At 38.5% G+C, this 16,034-nt stretch overlaps 2 protein-coding genes across 2 annotated transcripts; both read right to left on the bottom strand.

Moving 5' to 3' along the window:
* Positions 1-2,065: 2,065 nt before the first annotated feature.
* On the bottom strand, positions 2,066-4,096 carry LOC107042596 (U11/U12 small nuclear ribonucleoprotein 35 kDa protein). The gene is made up of 5 exons (XM_015263699.1): positions 3,901-4,096; positions 3,599-3,817; positions 2,496-2,709; positions 2,314-2,416; positions 2,066-2,220 (listed from the first exon to the last, which is right to left on the bottom strand). The coding sequence occupies exons 1-4, from the start codon at positions 3,901-3,903 to the stop codon at positions 2,319-2,321; spliced, it is 534 nt and encodes a 177-aa protein (XP_015119185.1). The 5' UTR covers positions 3,904-4,096; the 3' UTR covers positions 2,066-2,220; positions 2,314-2,318.
* Positions 4,097-4,964: 868 nt separating this feature from the next.
* Positions 4,965-13,898, bottom strand: LOC107042590 (calcium/calmodulin-dependent protein kinase type II subunit gamma). Its single transcript, XM_015263688.2, has 6 exons — positions 13,626-13,898; positions 13,182-13,269; positions 9,066-9,411; positions 7,970-8,169; positions 7,140-7,292; positions 4,965-6,542 (listed from the first exon to the last, which is right to left on the bottom strand). Exons 1-6 carry the CDS (start codon positions 13,657-13,659, stop codon positions 5,201-5,203), a joined length of 2,163 nt encoding a protein of 720 aa, XP_015119174.1. The 5' UTR covers positions 13,660-13,898; the 3' UTR covers positions 4,965-5,200.
* Positions 13,899-16,034: the final 2,136 nt, after the last annotated feature.

Raw genomic sequence — 16,034 nt, 5'->3', positions numbered from 1 at the left:
TATTCCAATAGCCTGGAGAACTTCTGGTGTTTCATTTCATTTTTATGGTTCACTGTAAAACCGATAATTCTGGGCAATTTCAGAAAGACCTGGAGGTATTCAGGAATCCTCGGTGGTCTTGGCTATTTCCTTCTCGCGATATTTCAGGAGTATTTTCAATGATTGAAAATTATTTTCAATTCTGGACGGGGGATAGAATTAAATTGAAGCTCCCTAGAATTTTTGATAAGGTATCATTCCCTCATTTCATTCGCTGTCAAATATAGAAACATGCCAGGTCATAAAGACCAAATGCTCAGAGTGTACCACCCGATAAGTCGGTCGTATTACCACCACCATCTCCACTCATCGCTCATTCGACTCGTCTGTAGAGTGAAATAAAATAACTACATCGATGATATTATAAACTGGGGTGTTTCGGTAACGTTGAAATGAGAGACGATATGGGCGTCAGAGTTTTAGGGTATTGAGACATCGGCATCTATGGAGAGGAGTGGAGTGCATTAGCTGATTGATACAGTTGATTTAAAATGTAATTTTCTGTATCGGCAGGGAGATTGATCGATGAATGATGAAAATTGCGGGGATTGGGAGGCTCGAGGTGGTGATGAGTGAGGAGAGGGTGGTGCGACGGAGGTGAGAGACGCTTTCGACCCCAGTGGGCTCCATATATGGCGGCCGCTCTGGGGTCTTGGGGGAGGGCGCAACGTGCGCGAGAATATAGAGTTGCGTTGCTCCACTCGTGTGAGGACTATGCCAATGGGCCAAAGCTCTGATCTCTCGTATTAATGTCTTCATTTTCATAAGGGAAAGCATTTCGGGGATTTTGAAAGGCTTTTAGTCACGAGCTCGGGGTAATTGGAGTTCGATCGGTGGATTCGATGACTCGAAGGGATTGATTGGGAGGAATTGATTGACTATTCTTGCAAATGTTATTTTTAATTTTTTTTCAATTTTCATAGACAAGAAATGATGAAGTTCAGTCATTGTGGCGAATAATTGTTCATTTATTTCGAGGGGATTCAAGGCAAAATGGCAGGGAATATTTTCTGGGGTTGATTCAATGTAAGAATTAATTGAGATAATTGGGACTTGAGTCATTCCATTCGTGAGAACACTGACAATGGGCCAAAGCTCTGATTTCTCGTATTAATGTCTTCATTTTCGGAAGGGAAAGCATTTCGGGGATTTCGAGAGGCTTTTAGTAACGTGCTCGGGGTAATTGGAGTTCGATCGGTGGATTCGATGACTCGAAGGGATTGATTGGGAAGAATTGATTGACTATTCTTGCAAATGTTATTTTTAATTTTTTTTCAATTTTCATAGACAAGAAATGATGAAGTTCAGTCATTGTGGCGAATAATTGTTCATTTATTTCGAGGGGATTCAAGGCAAAATGTCAAGGAATATTTTCTGGGGTTGATTCAATGGAAGAATTAATTGAGATAATTGAGATTTGAGTCATTCCATTCGTGAGAACACTGACAATGGGCCAAAGCTCTGATTTCTCGTATTGGTGTTTTTATTTTCATAAGGGAAAACATTTCGGGGATTTCGAGAGGCTTTTAGTAACGGGTTCGGGGTAAGTGGAGTTCGATCGGTGGATTCGATGACTCGAAGGGATTGATTGGGAGGAATTGATTGATCATTCTGGCACATGTTATTTCGATTTTTTATTTTCTTTATTCAATTTTTTTTTGACAGCAAATGATAGAGTTCAAGAAAAATGTCAAGAAATATTTTCTGGGGTTGATTCAATGTAACAATGAATTGAAATGAGTTGGGATTCGAGTCATTCTATTCGTGTAAACACTGACAATAGGCCAAAGCTCTGACCTCTCGTATTAATGTCTTCATTTTCATAAGGGCATTTCAAGGATTTCAAGAGAATTTAGCAATATGTTTTGGGTAATTAGAGTCCGATCGGGTGAATTGAATGGCTCGAAGTGGTGGATAATTGGTAAGAATTAATTGATGATTTAAAGAAATTACAAATTTCAATCGTGGCACAAGCTGATGCGTTTTCAGGATTAATTATTTATTGATTTTCTGTGGATTCAATATCTCTTGATAAACATATTAAGATACATCAGTTGAAACAATATAACAACAAATTTTTAAAAGGCGACAATTAATTGAAATGATTTGAAGAAATTACAGATTTCCGTTGTTGTGGCATAAGTCAATAAGTCTCATTTGTTTTCAGTGGATTCAATGTATCTTGATAAAAAAATCAGATACATCAGTTAATTCATTTGCCATTTAGTTTTCAGAAGACAGCAATCAATTAAAATAATCTGAAATTCAACTCACCACTGCTATTTTCTGATGCTCGGTAGTATAGGCCTTTTAAACGGTCGATCTCTTCCTCCAAATCTCAATTGGCCCGACCCCTTCTTTCCTCCGAAGCCGCCACCTCAACGACAATCAGAACAAAATTTTTATTTTTGAAACGACTCAGACGTTTCTAAAATAAACACGTTTTAAAAATTTACCCAATCGTCTCGGTTTCCAGCCTTTCATCGTTCTCCCACACTCGTGGTCGACGAAAATCTTAGACCCACGTAAATTGCCCTCATTTAATCGTCTGACAGCTCTTCGTGCTTCTTCTTCACTAGACATCTCGACGAAACCGTAGCCCTGCGACTCTCCCGTTACTACATCGAGGATTATTTTCACGGATTTTACGTCGCCGACAGTCGAAAAATACTGGGGAAAAATTAATTAAAGATTTTTTTAGGGTCAAGAAACCTAAAATCGATGGAGGAAATTGAAAGGGACAATTTAGTAGCTGAAGGATGAACAGGACCAGTCAACTTTGAACCTATTTTTTAAACATTTTCTCAAACAAGTCTCGTTGGAACCAAAACAATCGCAAGTTCAAAGTTATCAAGAAAAATCTAGTGCTGACCATTGAAAAAATTTTCAATCCTGAGATCGAAAATTTTTGTCGCAAAAGTAGATTTCACTCAATTCATTTTCATTTTCTAACACTAGACACAAAGGTCTGAAGCTTCAACGACATAGACCCTGCTCATTCCAATGAAATTTAGATTATCAATTATTTTACTATTTTTTAATTTCGAAGAATATAAGTAATCCTTAATCAATGTAGGGTTCAAATGATCAATGGCTATTCCTGCCACTGAATAATTTTCTATAGATCCTATAATATGTTTCTATAAGCAATATAGTTTCTCCCATAAATTCCTATTCATTTTTCCACAATTAAGATGGATATATAATTTACTATTTCGTAAACTCAATTCACCAATTCATTTTTCACACGATTCTAATCAGTTTCTTATGCACACAAATTTAATTTTTTAATTTACACTAAATATAGGTTTATATATGTCAAGTATTTGTCTTGCCATTAAATTCCCATTGGCCTAGCCATCAAATGGACATAATAGGTCCTCTCATGGATTCCCATTCGCCTCTGGACTACTACCCCCCAATAGGAATTTATGGTGTTTTGCCACTGGCACCCTATGTTTGCCCACAACATTGCTCACTTTTACTGGACTCTAATAGGAGATTATCCCGAGGGTAGTTTTTAAAATTGTAAAAACGATTGAAAACAATTTATTCTCACATCATTCAACTCTCGTTCATCAATTTTTGCTCCAAATCGTGCGACAAATAGTGTTCTAGATGGATTAGCTTTCAAGCCTTTAGGGGGCTCGTAATGCGAGTTAATTGCTCTGGTAATTGCTTTATCGTGGGGTACTGTGTCGGTGCTGTCAATGCTGCCGGCTTTCAGGGGATCATATTCCTTCGCATAGGCACTCCAGTCCTTCAGGATATCAACGTCCTTCAACGAAATTTCATAGAATTAACAAAAATCTACTGGATAAGGTATTTATTTATTGCTGAAGCTGTTTATTATCGTCTCACCATTTTTCGCCGTTATTTTTGAGGTTATAAGAAGGTAATGAAAGTAGTAATTAAACCCTTGATGACGCTCTAATTATAACGATAACAATTAGAGCTATTTTGTTTTACGAATCAGTCATCAAAATTTTTTTTTTACTTTCTAAAATCGTTTTTGGAGCAGAAATAATCTATTGTTGATGACTTGTTGACATATATTGACAACAACAACACTGAAACTTTCGTTCATCGCCATCTGCACTAATTTTTCGTAAGTTGCTTCGAGAAATGACAGCGAGCGCGACAAATTCATGATAATTTAAATTGAAATCCTGAGAAGTTTATGAGACTTTACAAAACTCCAATTATTCGATGAAATAGAACCTAAACGCATAAAAATACTGAAACACTTTATTAAAATATTATTTATTTGGTTATTGTTTTCTTCAAAAAATACAATAACCAAACAAACCGATAATTCTTCAGAATTTTCTTCGACGAGTTGTAAAAAATAATAAACTCCAAATGGAAAAAGGAAAAAATGCCCAAACAAATGTTCCAGCGAATTTCATGGGGGGATCCCCATATAGTGACATTGGTTAGAATAGCGAGTCGGTAATCTGAAGGCTGTGGGTTCAAATCCCCGTCGTCATTACTGCACGCACTCTTCATTTAATTCACTTTTCTTTCGATGACATATTGACATGATCAAACAAATTCCATCAGGCGAAGGTGACACTAGATGTTACAAAATCACTAGATTTACAAAATCCCGATTATGCGATTAAATGAAACATAAAACGCATAAAAATGCTGAAACACTTTATTAGATTTTTCATACAATACAATAACCAAATAAACCGACAACTCCTCACGAAATTTACATCACACCAGTCATCACCGAGAAGACACAAATAGCACTCCCTCAGACGAGTTGTAAAAAATAATAGACTCCAAATGGAAAAATGAAAGATCCCCAAGCAAATGTTCGGACGAATGTCCCCTAGAGAAGATCGACATTGATGTGTGCCCCCATTCGATTGAGCGCGAGAATGGTGTTGACAGCTTTGACCCAGCGTTTCTTGATGACATACCTCTTGAGCCTGACCTTGGATATGGGATTCTCAAGAGCGCCAACGAGCCAGCGGTGCTCCTGAAGCTGACCGGCGCTGGGCCTCTTGCTGGAATAATTCAAAGTACAATTCAAATCACTGATTTATTAACCTAATCCAAACCAAATCCACGACACAGTATCTCAGATCTCTCGTCGCATCGGATGGAAATTACCAGAATAATTCAATCCTTAAACATAACTTAGGAATCATCAACGATGGATGACCGATGAGTTCGAGACAGCAGTCTTGATGGATTTCTTCTGCTCAGATTGGAAATATTCAGCCAGAGAGTTGATAGACCTCCTGGCAATCGAGTCCTCAACCCAATCAACACTGATACTCTTCCTCCCCTTGCCACTCCCAGGTCTCTCCTCCCACTCCCCCAGCAATTGCAGCAACAGATCCTTCGTACTGGTCGGTTCATCGAAGTCAATACTCTTGTGCAAATCTCGTAGATTCGAAATCCTAGGAACATCCCTGCAGGTCTCCCCAAACCTGCGTTTTATCCTGGGCTTCCTCCAGGGTGGAGTCAGGTCAATCTCCCCATTCTCCCTCGTCATCTCCCTTTCCTTATCGCAAACCAGCAGTTCATCCCTCATGTCTGACCTCCAACTCCTCGGCGTTCTGCTCTCCTCCTCATTCCTCGTGTTCTCCCTGCTCAATAGCGCTTCATTCAACCTTGAGGATGAACGCTTCAAGGTGAATGTACCCGAATTACTCTCCTGTCTCTCGTAATGCCTGCTACCATTGAAAGTCGTGCCATTCAATTTTCTCTGGCGCGTTATTGTCGATAGTTTCTCGGAAATCTCATTAACTTCACTATTACTATCTCTATCCAGTAATCTAGACTTGAGCCCATCAGCGCTGCTTTCCCTCGTTTTTTTTTCGCTGAAACTCGCCGTCTTCTCCTCAACCGTCTTCATCATTTCTGATGGCACCTCGGCTCTCCTTATCTTCTCACCAACGAGTTTCGTTTTAACTTCCTCTTCTCGCTGAGTGGATGATGACGCAGCGATCGAGCGCAGGTGTTCCGATAGTTTTATTATTTCCTCGGCTAGGACTATTTGGGCGGCTGGATCGCGGGAGTTTGACGCCTTGGAATTTCCCTCTGAGGCGCGTCTCTCGAAGCCGAGGGTTGGGATGTTCAATATTGTGGTGTTTCGAGGGGTGTCCGATACCTCTGAAGCACTGCTGCAGATGCTCTGAGGCGGCGAAGGACTCTGACCACTCAGGGACATGGATTCAACTTTGTTGAGGACATTAGAGTCCAGTGATGCCAGGGTGTCGAGGTGCTCCAGCATGTAGGGACTGTTTGGGTGCTCCCTCCAACGCTCTACGAACAGTCTCAAGTTGTCCTTTGTCACGTCTAAAACAGTTGGCTTCACCTTCACTGGCTTCTCCTTCACCTCAGGCTTCTTCTTCTTTTTCTTCTTCTTCTTTTTCTCAACTTCCTTGACTTCTTCCTTGGTCTCCACCGACTTCTTGACAACTGATGCACCCGGGTTCACTATCCAGGGGTGCGTCTGGCATTGAGCCGCTGTGGCTCGCTTTCTGCAAACATTGTCAGGTTTTTTTTGGATTTTAGGCTTTAGAACATGGATTTTTTATTGGTCTTTCGTGCTCTTGATTTTTATTTTTCTTCGGTCCATCAATTAATTGGTTTTGATTGACCTTTTATCATGCTTGGACGGTCCTTACGGTTGATTCTATGGTGCTGTTCATCGGCGGTTTTGATTTTGATTTTTTTTTTCGGTAAATGAGAGTTGAGATTGACGGATTCAATAGAGAATCGGCGAGACAAGAGATCTGTGTCACTGTGAGATGGTTTTATTAGTTTGATTGATCAAGTTTTTGAGGTAAAAATTCATTCTCTGCGGTGGTGCGGGTGCATTTAATTTTTACTGGTAATTAATGCTGAGTTGATGATAATTATGAAGAATAGTTGAGTTTTTTTTCTTTAAATGAATTTTTATCTCGTGAGTTATTGACGTGATGATGATGAGATGATTGGGGGAATTACAGAGCAACGAAAGACACTTTTGGGGACGACAAACTACGATCAACTGTGTGAGACAATTCTAAGAAAGTTATTTACACAATTTATCGATGAATTAAGCATTGAGTTTTGGCGAAATAAAGAATCCTCACTCTTTGTCCTTTATCAGGAGGGATCTGATGAAGTCTTTGGCGTCTTCGGAGATGTCGGCGAAGGCTTCGTGATCGAAATCGTACTTGGCTATTGTTACGTTTGCCATTGTCTCGACGTCAGTGTCGCCCATGAATGGAGAGAGACCAGAGAGGCTGGAAAATATAATTGTGCTGTGAATTTGAGAAAATGTTGGATTAAATACCCAGCGGAAGGGTGAATGGGGTTGAGTCGGAAATTGCACAAATATTCTTCAAATATTCGTTACGCTGTTGGAAATAATTGAAAATTCATGAACAATGGACTCTTTGAATTGAATATTTTCCATTGTACATTTCTGTTGAATGGAAAATGCACAGATAAGCCGCGGATTTTTTTAACAAATTGGCTAATAGCTATAATAGAAAATTCAATAGAAATCCAATTGAATTTTCGATCGATTTCGATTTAGGGAAAAGGGAATTTTTAATTTTCACGTTTCACTGAAAATTTAATCGAATTTCAAATTTTTCAACAGCAACACTTAAATTCCTCAACTTAAATATCAAATACCAAATATCGAATATCAAATACTGTCACGCGATGTTTTTAGTCTATGAAATACTAAAAATAATTCACAGATTTGTTGTGCAACGAGTGAATTATTAAAAAGAACTTTACATGAATTAATTTTGGTTAGGGTTCAGGAAAAACACTACAAAAAAGGTTCTGTAATGTTTTTTCCTAAACCCAATGGTTTGTGAGATTTTTTGAAAATAGTTATTGAAGTGAATTTCGTCGTCAGTTATTCCCCTTCCGCTGTCGAAAAAAATTTCCTCCGATAAATCATTACAGAACATAGCAGATGACGCCAATACTCCACATGTCAGTTCCATAGCCAATCTCGTCGAAGTTAACGACCTCCGGCGAAACGAATTCAGGAGTGCCAAACAGCACCTGAAGTTTCTTCTTTGGATCATACTCCCTCGCCAGCCCAAAATCAATGATTTTTATTCTGTTGCCCTCTTTCGTCAGGCACAAAATATTCTCCGGCTGCAAAAAATGAATGATCATTTTATTAAATCCAACTAGCGTGTTTAGTGGCCCGACGTTAGGCGGTCCAATTTTCAGTTTCCCGATAGGGAGATATTGTAATCGTTTTTATTGAAATCGACATTTGGACGATGAATGCACGAAAATTCTAGAATATTCTGAAATGTTGTGAAACACTTTCAATTATGAAGGGTCTCGTAGGTAAATTCTCAAATCAATGAAGAAGCTGTTATAAATTTATGTAATTTTTTGGGGGTTCTCAGAATGGCTTGGGATATGCTAGAAAGAATGACCGAAGCTTGAAGAAATGAAGAGCTTTCTAGACGATTGCCGAATTCACCAGAAGATTCTGTACTGTTCTGGACCATTCTAGAATTTTCTAGAACTTCCAATAATTTTCATGAAGGCCGAGTAATCCTGGAGGATTTGCCCAATCATTCTCAAATTTTCTAGGAACGTCTGTACCGGTCTATTCACGATTTCGCAGAGAAATCGACATCTCATCCTTTTAGTTCCTTGAAACGTGCGGAAACATTTTCGTTTGTGAGGTAATTTTTACATAATTTTATGATAAAATTAATGCAAAAATTTCCTCGCAGAAAACTTCTGTATCGTTCTAAAGTTTTTTTAATAACTTTCTAAAACTTTCCGTGATTTTCCAAAGCATTAGCTTGCGAATTAATCGCGAAATTCCTAAAAATTTCTAGAACATTATCAAGTTGTCTGGACAATTCTGCATCGTAAAATTGGAGAGTTTTCCAGACGATTTGCGAATTTTCCAGAGGATTCAGTACAGTTCTGGGCGTTCCTCGAATTGTCTAGAACCTTTCATGATCTTTCGGAGAAACGGACACCTTAAATTACAGACTAAGCTAGCCATTGAAAGAGAAATCCACCTTCATATCCAAATGAAGAACATTCTGTGCGTGAACGAACTCAATCCCCTCGCAGATCTGTCTCATGAAGACCGCGCAGCTCCTCTCAGTCAGATAGAAATCATCGTCGATGACGCGTTCAAAGAGTTCTCCACCCTCGATAAGCTCCAAGATGACGTAAAATTTTTTGTCATTATCAATAGCGTCGTACAATTGGATTAGCCGGGGATGCTGGAGTCTTCTCATTATCTCCACCTCTCTCTCAACATCCCTACGATCTTCCTTCTTTGTTGTATTGACGATCTTTGCGGCTAGTCTCAGTCCACTCTGCTTCTCCTTACACTGATACACCGTTCCGAATTTTCCACTGTATAGAAACAAAAGCTATGAATTCCGTCGCCTTTACACGGAAATTTTGTCATTGTTGAATATGAAAGTTGAATGAAACATGTCGGACTCGTATGTATTTTTATCAATAAATAATAAAAAAAATAATCAATACAGTAGCGAAACGGTAAACCGGGTTTTTTATGAGTATTTCGGAAACTAAGGGAGATGGCAAAATTTTTCTCATGACCTTTTTTATAACCTTCAGTTGGCTCTACAAAAAAGTTTATGGCAAAAAATTTTCTATCTCTTTTAGATTCCGAGATATTCGTCAAAAACTGGCCAATAGTCAAAATCGACTTGACCCGGTTTACCACTTCGCTACTGAATTGTAAAGATGATTGTCTAACAAATTTTATAGAACAACTTAGTAAATTCGCTAAAATTTCGATTGCGTTTCGTCTGAATTTATATTGATAATTCTATTATTTTTTCGCGGATTCTCTTGAAAAATTCTGCAGTGTCCAATAGAAAAAGTTGTATACAAAGATAAAATTCTACTGATTTATTCTATCGAACCCATTCTATGGGACAGTTTCTTTTTAAAAAATGCACAAAAAAGCTGCAGAATTTTTAATGAAATCGGCGATAAACTGATAGCATTTCCAAGGAAAATCCAATAGAGTTTTCTTCCGAATTCTCTAGGTTGTTCTATGAAATTTTCCACGCCTAATTCAATTTACGTGTTTGATAATGTTATTGTACAAAAAAGTTCCACAACATCTTGAAAAGTGATTCAAATAAATTCATAGCAGTCAAGAACATTTCATAAATCAACAACTCGACATGAAATTGCGGAATAAATTTCTATTTCGTTGCAATTTCTCATGTTACCTTCGAACATATTTTAATGTATCAGAGGCGTCAGATAATCCGTGTTATTCGTGCCAAAAGATTAAAAGGAATTTGAATAAAATCAAATGTTCCTTCAGAATGAATCCAAGTAGAATAGCATTGGCAGAGCCAAAAATCATTTTGCCCCATCTCTCTCTCGGTCTTTCATCTTGAACCTCCCGGTGTCAAGTGCAGAAACCAAAGCCAGGATGTTTAAACGTTCACAATAACACATTTACCTAACAAATAGTATCAGTGTGAATTGGGAAGGGGGGATAACCGGCATTAGAGAATGGAATCCAATCGGCACGCAGACCAGTCGTCTTTCTACGACACGTTGTACACGCATTATTTATAGAAAGAGACCTTGATTACCCAAACACAGGACGCCCACCAGGTCGATCTCACTCTTTTTATTTTTGATGGGTTAGACGAGGATGGAGTGGGGAAATAATTGTTCAAGACACGCGGTGTTTTGCATTCCAATACGATTTATAAGTGCAAAATGGAATTAGGTTGCATCATTTTTACTTGTGGAAATTTTTCATTCTTTTCATTTCACAACCACACGTGAGACAAATTTCACAGGGGAACCTGGTGAATCCGATAGAATTCCTTTGCTTATCTGATGAATTAAGTTCGTCGAACATTCCATTAGTTTTTGGCCGATTCTGTTGGAGAATTCCGCGGTTTCACTGCGCCTTTTTTGGTAGAAAATGTCCAATAGAAGATATTTCATAGAAAAATCGGTAGAATTTCATATTTCTAGGCAATTTTTTCTGCTGAGACATTTTCTATAGCAGTTCCTCAACAACTTGAATTTTCCAAGTTTTTTCTACTCTATTTTTGTCCTTTCTTGATTTAAAAATCTAACGAAAAAGTCGGAAAATTTCAGTCGCGGAATTTCTATAGAATCGGCCAAAAACTAATAAAAAGTTCACCAGAAATCCAATGGTATTTCCTGGCAAATTCGCTAGGTTTTTGCATTTCATACCCACGAAAAAAAATATGGAAAAACATAGCCAATTCAATATAAAATTCTATTGAAAATTCCATTAGTTTATGACCGATTCTGCTGTCGAATACCGCAGCTACACTGCGCTTTTTTATTATAAAAAATGTCCAATAGAAAATATTTTATAGAAAAAATGTTTTTCTATTGAGACATTTTTTATAGCAATTGTTTAACACGAATTTTCCATTTTTTTCTACTCTATTTTTCTTCTCTTTTCATTTAAAAAATATTTTTAAAAACTTGGCAAATTGGAGTCGAGGGAAAGTTCACTAGAAATCCAATAGAATTTTCCAGCAAATTTACTAGGTTGCTGCAATGTTATAACCACACGCGCAAAAAAAATTATGGAAAACCCTAGAGTATTCGATATAAAATTCTATTGAATTTCTATTGAAAATTATATTAGCTTATAGCCAATTCTATTGTCGAATACCGCAGCTACAGTGCGCTTTTTGACTATAACAAATGTCTAATAGAAAATATTTTATAGAAAATCTTTTTTCTATTGAGACATTTTCTATACCAATTCCGTGACATCAATTTTCCAGGTTTTTCCATTCTATTTGTCTCCACTTTTCCCTTGAATCCTCAATCGAAAAAACTTCTTACGGCGCAAAGAAAAATTGAATTCTATCGATTTTTTCTTCAGAATATTCTGCATTAAAAATTATATTGAAAAAAACCCACTCATAAGTTGCGAAGTATTTGAACAGAATCGGAAAAACCAAAAGAATGTTCAATAAAAATGAAAGAGAATTTCCCATCAGTCAATTCGCCGGATTTTTCTATTAAATATTTTCACATATATACACGACTTCTTCCAATATTTTTTCACGCATCTTTAGGGGCGTCTGTCATTCTGACAGGCGTCCCTAACCGATGACATACCACCGAGAGTTGTGCCAATGATTTCATAATTTTTGGAGGATTCTGGACTTTTTTCCCGGGGGAGGGGGCGATGAGGTATGTCAGGGTGTAACACCTCGGCTTTTCTTTCATTAGTCAGTCGAGGACACGGGAAACATTGGCAGTGAGTCACTGCGGAAATGACAGCTGAGCTTCCTCAGTGATTTTTCAATGACTCTCCGGTTATTTCATGCCAGAGATTCTTGGTGCGGACGGATTGACTTTACAACCCGATGGCTCATTAAAAATCTAGATTTTGGAGGGGAATTTTCGAATGATTTTGTTTATTCTTTTGGGAATGCGAACGAATTGTCTGCCCCATTTCCTAGTTTATTGAGTGTTAAATTAGATTTTTACGAGTCTTCGTGTTATCGTGTTCAACTGTGCATTGCGCTCTGATGATCTTGGGAGATTTAGAGATGAATTTTTATTACTACGCATTTTAAATCCACTTCGGAATGCTTCTCTTCACCATGGAAACGAGGGAATTCCTTTCAATTGAATCAATTACAGGACTCGGAATTCATTGGCCAGAGTGGTCTAGAAGATTGATGTTTACACTGCCAAATACAATTCGCAGCGCAGTGTGCCGATTATAATTAATCGACTAATGCCCTCCTGCCCTTGACTTCAGGAGCGAAATTGACATGTTTTGACGGGCGGAAAGCGTCACGCGACAGAAGGTCGCAACGGAAAATTTAAAAGAAAAACAGAACTTAAGAGATTGTAGTTTCAAAAATATGATATGCCACAAGGAAAAGAAATTTTTTTTTAATTCACGGAGTCATTAGTGAACTTCAAGAACTAGTGGTTGAAAAATTCAACTATTTTTATGCGTTTTTTTACGAATGCTTTTTCTTCTCATTTTGACCTTTGCAGCATTTTTTCCCAAGTGCTATTTCCGCTTTCCGAGGTGTTCCCTCGTGGTCACCACTCCACGTTCCACTTTTTCCTAAATTATTCAATTTTTTAACAATTCATTACACTTCACTTACCGACCAAGTTCTGTTTGGAGGTCGTAATGATCTTTGAAGTTAACACGACGAACTACCACATCTCGGTATGGAAATGGTGGCTCAATTTCTGTGGATTAACGAATTGTATGAATCAGTGAAAACCATTCAGTTACGAAGTGATTGAACAATGAGTCAATTTTCCTTCGAAATCAAGAATCTTCGTGAGGCCCTTGCTCCTAGCTTTCATTTTCCTCTCTAGAGACTCGAGGATATTTATCGATAACTGATTTCAACCCGAATTCTCGCATATTGTTCCAACACTTCACTACTCTATTAACGAATAAAATCGGTAAATTACGAACAATTTCATTACATCCGTTAGCGAATGAATACGATACAATTTGAAAATAACGATAATAGAGATTATTGATATGTTCTCCTGGCTGCCGAGGAATGCGACCGAAAAATCTAAAAAAATCTTACCGCCAACTGGATCAGACTCGTCGACCCGAATCATTTTCAAGTCTCTTCCGGGTGGCCGGAAGTCCCCAATAAAATTAGTAAAACAGAGAAAAAAATTGATCCGGGAATTTTAATTTAATTTCAGTATCAATGAGTTCTTTCCGTGGATGAACAATTCAGGAACTCCTCCATCAATGAAAGCGAATTAATTGGATATGACTCGACGTGTTGCTGCCCGGCAGCGATTATTGACTATCGCGTTCGAGTTTTGAGGGGGTCCCAGCTCGGGCAAGTTTCTTCTTCCTCTCGGCTCGGACGAATTTAGATTTTCCGAGCGGACGCCACGGATTCTGGTGGCAGTCACGTGGTATCCATACCAGGCTTATATGCCTCATGAATATCTCTCGCTCTAGCACATTCATTTTCCCTCTGAGATCCCAGTATTTTGGTGTTTCTTCTAATGGTTTGTTCGGCGCTCTCTCTCTCACTGGGAGAGATCTTCGGTGAAGCAGTCCCTGGCTTTCAAATTGTTTGGTGTAACGTGTGGAAGTGGGAGGCATGGGGTGGCTGATTAGGTGTGGGGAGTAGGTCAGTGGAATTTTAGGGTGCTTTTTCCCTGTTTTGTCAACGCTTTGTTTTTTAATAGTTAAATGGAGAAATAGTTAAATGGGATTTGATGATAAATCCTCCTCTCGGAAATCGAAATATATTGAATTTCCGGTACCCTTACTGGAAATTTCCGGCGAATTATAGTTCCACTGAAATTTTAAGTAATTTAGCATAATTGCAATTTTTTTATTTTATGGAAAAATCCACAAAAACAGGGAATTTCAGCTTAATTAATTCATGATAATTAATAGAGCTGCAGAGAATGCAGGAAAATATATCCCTCAATTTTCAACTGATTAAAAATCCAAGATAGTTGAGGTATTTTCGTCTTCCTGCTGCTAAAAAATTTGGAATTTCATTGAATTCTCAGTGAAACCTAAAATTTTAGAATTTTTCCCCCTAAATCAGATGCAATGTCGCCCAGAAAATTACTAGTCAACTGAATGAATGAAATTTCAATTGTTTAATAACTGTATCTTTCTATCGTGTCTGTATTCGTTCCTGTATCTTCTCAAGATATTTCGGCTCCAAATTTAATGTGAATGTGGATGGCGCGCAATCCCGCGCCGTTCCCTCACCTTACGAGACTAGTATAGTTATTCTTCCGTCCAGTTTAGGCCGAAATTCCTTGACCTCAATTTTCTATTTTTTAGAGTAGAAAACAAATGCTGAAAAAAATGAAAAACTTATAGCAGCAAAATCATTTCTAAAGAAAGAATCGTTAGTAGTAAAGTTTAAAAAGTTGAAAAAGTTGAGACCCTTCGTGACCTTTGTGACCCTCGTGAATGCTAATATATATAAATATACAAAGGGAAAGCACGAGGTGCGAAAAAGCGCGAGAGAGCGCGACAGGTCGCAAGAAAGCGCAAGAGAGCGTGAAAGATCGCCGGAGAGCGCCAGAGTGCGAGAGGGCATGAGAGAGCGTGGAAGAGCGTCAGAGAGCGTGGAAAGAACGTAGGAGAACGTATCAAAGCGGAAGAGAACATAAAAGAGCGTACGAGAGCGGATGAGAGCGTAAAAAAATATCAGAGTCTCTGAGGGGGGGGGGGATCTCCGTTCATATTTCCACAACTGTACGTATCCCCGACTGTGCATACCTAGACTTGTGAAAAGTCTAAGAGACTGATGCCTCTAAAGAGGGTTTTGAGCTAGGCGAGACTCCTAGACCCCAATGTTCTATACATACTCCTAGACCTCATTCTCCTCCTAGACAATGTTGTCACAACTCTGGTTTTCAATTGAAAACAGACATCATCTTTAGAGACATGTGTCATGTTTAGAGGCCCTAGCACGCCATTTCTCGATCCGCTCTTTCATTTGAGCCCAAAAAAACATTCATATCTTGTCTGACATCGCTGCTACAAACTCGGGTCTACAACTCGGGCTTTCAATTAAAGGCCTGACCCCATTGTCCTCCTAGACAATGTTGTCAGAACTCTGGTTTTCAATTGAAAACAGACATCATCTTTAGAGACATGTGTCATGTTTGGAGGCCCTAGCACGCCATTTCTCGACCCGCTCTTTCATTTGAGCCCAAAAAAACATTCTTATCTTGTCTGACATCTCTGTTATAAACTGTGGTTTTCAATTAAAAACCAGGGGTTCACTTTTCATTTCCGAGGGGATTCATGGGGTTCATATATTTTTCAGGGGAAAAATTAGGCACCCTGACTTTGGAGCCTCATACAGCCCTGGTAGATTATCTTATTTTGACACTTTCCCTGTTACCGACCGTGCAAACTTTGATATGAAGTTTCGGTGTCGGCTGCAAAACGCGCGGGTTTCCGCGTGGTGCGGGAGGGGGGGGGGGGGGGGTGGGGG

Source organism: Diachasma alloeum, unplaced genomic scaffold (assembly GCF_001412515.2).
Source record: "Diachasma alloeum isolate Michigan unplaced genomic scaffold, Dall2.0 Dall_scaffold_00494, whole genome shotgun sequence".
In the NCBI taxonomy this organism is placed as follows: domain Eukaryota; kingdom Metazoa; phylum Arthropoda; class Insecta; order Hymenoptera; family Braconidae; genus Diachasma; species Diachasma alloeum.
Note: the sequence above shows the minus strand (reverse complement) of the source record. Positions and strands in the feature narration are given on the sequence as shown.

Coding starts and splice junctions, on each gene's coding strand:
- LOC107042596 (XM_015263699.1), bottom strand. Junction 2,710..3,598: donor ATGAACGAGAGTTGAATGAT/GTGAGAATAAAT, acceptor ATTTTTCCCCAG/TATTTTTCGACTGTCGGCGA. Junction 2,417..2,495: donor CTGGAAACCGAGACGATTGG/GTAAATTTTTAA, acceptor ATTGTCGTTGAG/GTGGCGGCTTCGGAGGAAAG.
- LOC107042590 (XM_015263688.2), bottom strand. CDS start 13,659: ATGATTCGGGTCGACGAGTCTGATCCAGTTGGCG. Junction 13,270..13,625: donor CGAGTCTGATCCAGTTGGCG/GTAAGATTTTTT, acceptor GTTAATCCACAG/AAATTGAGCCACCATTTCCA. Junction 9,412..13,181: donor CTCCAAACAGAACTTGGTCG/GTAAGTGAAGTG, acceptor GTTTCTATACAG/TGGAAAATTCGGAACGGTGT.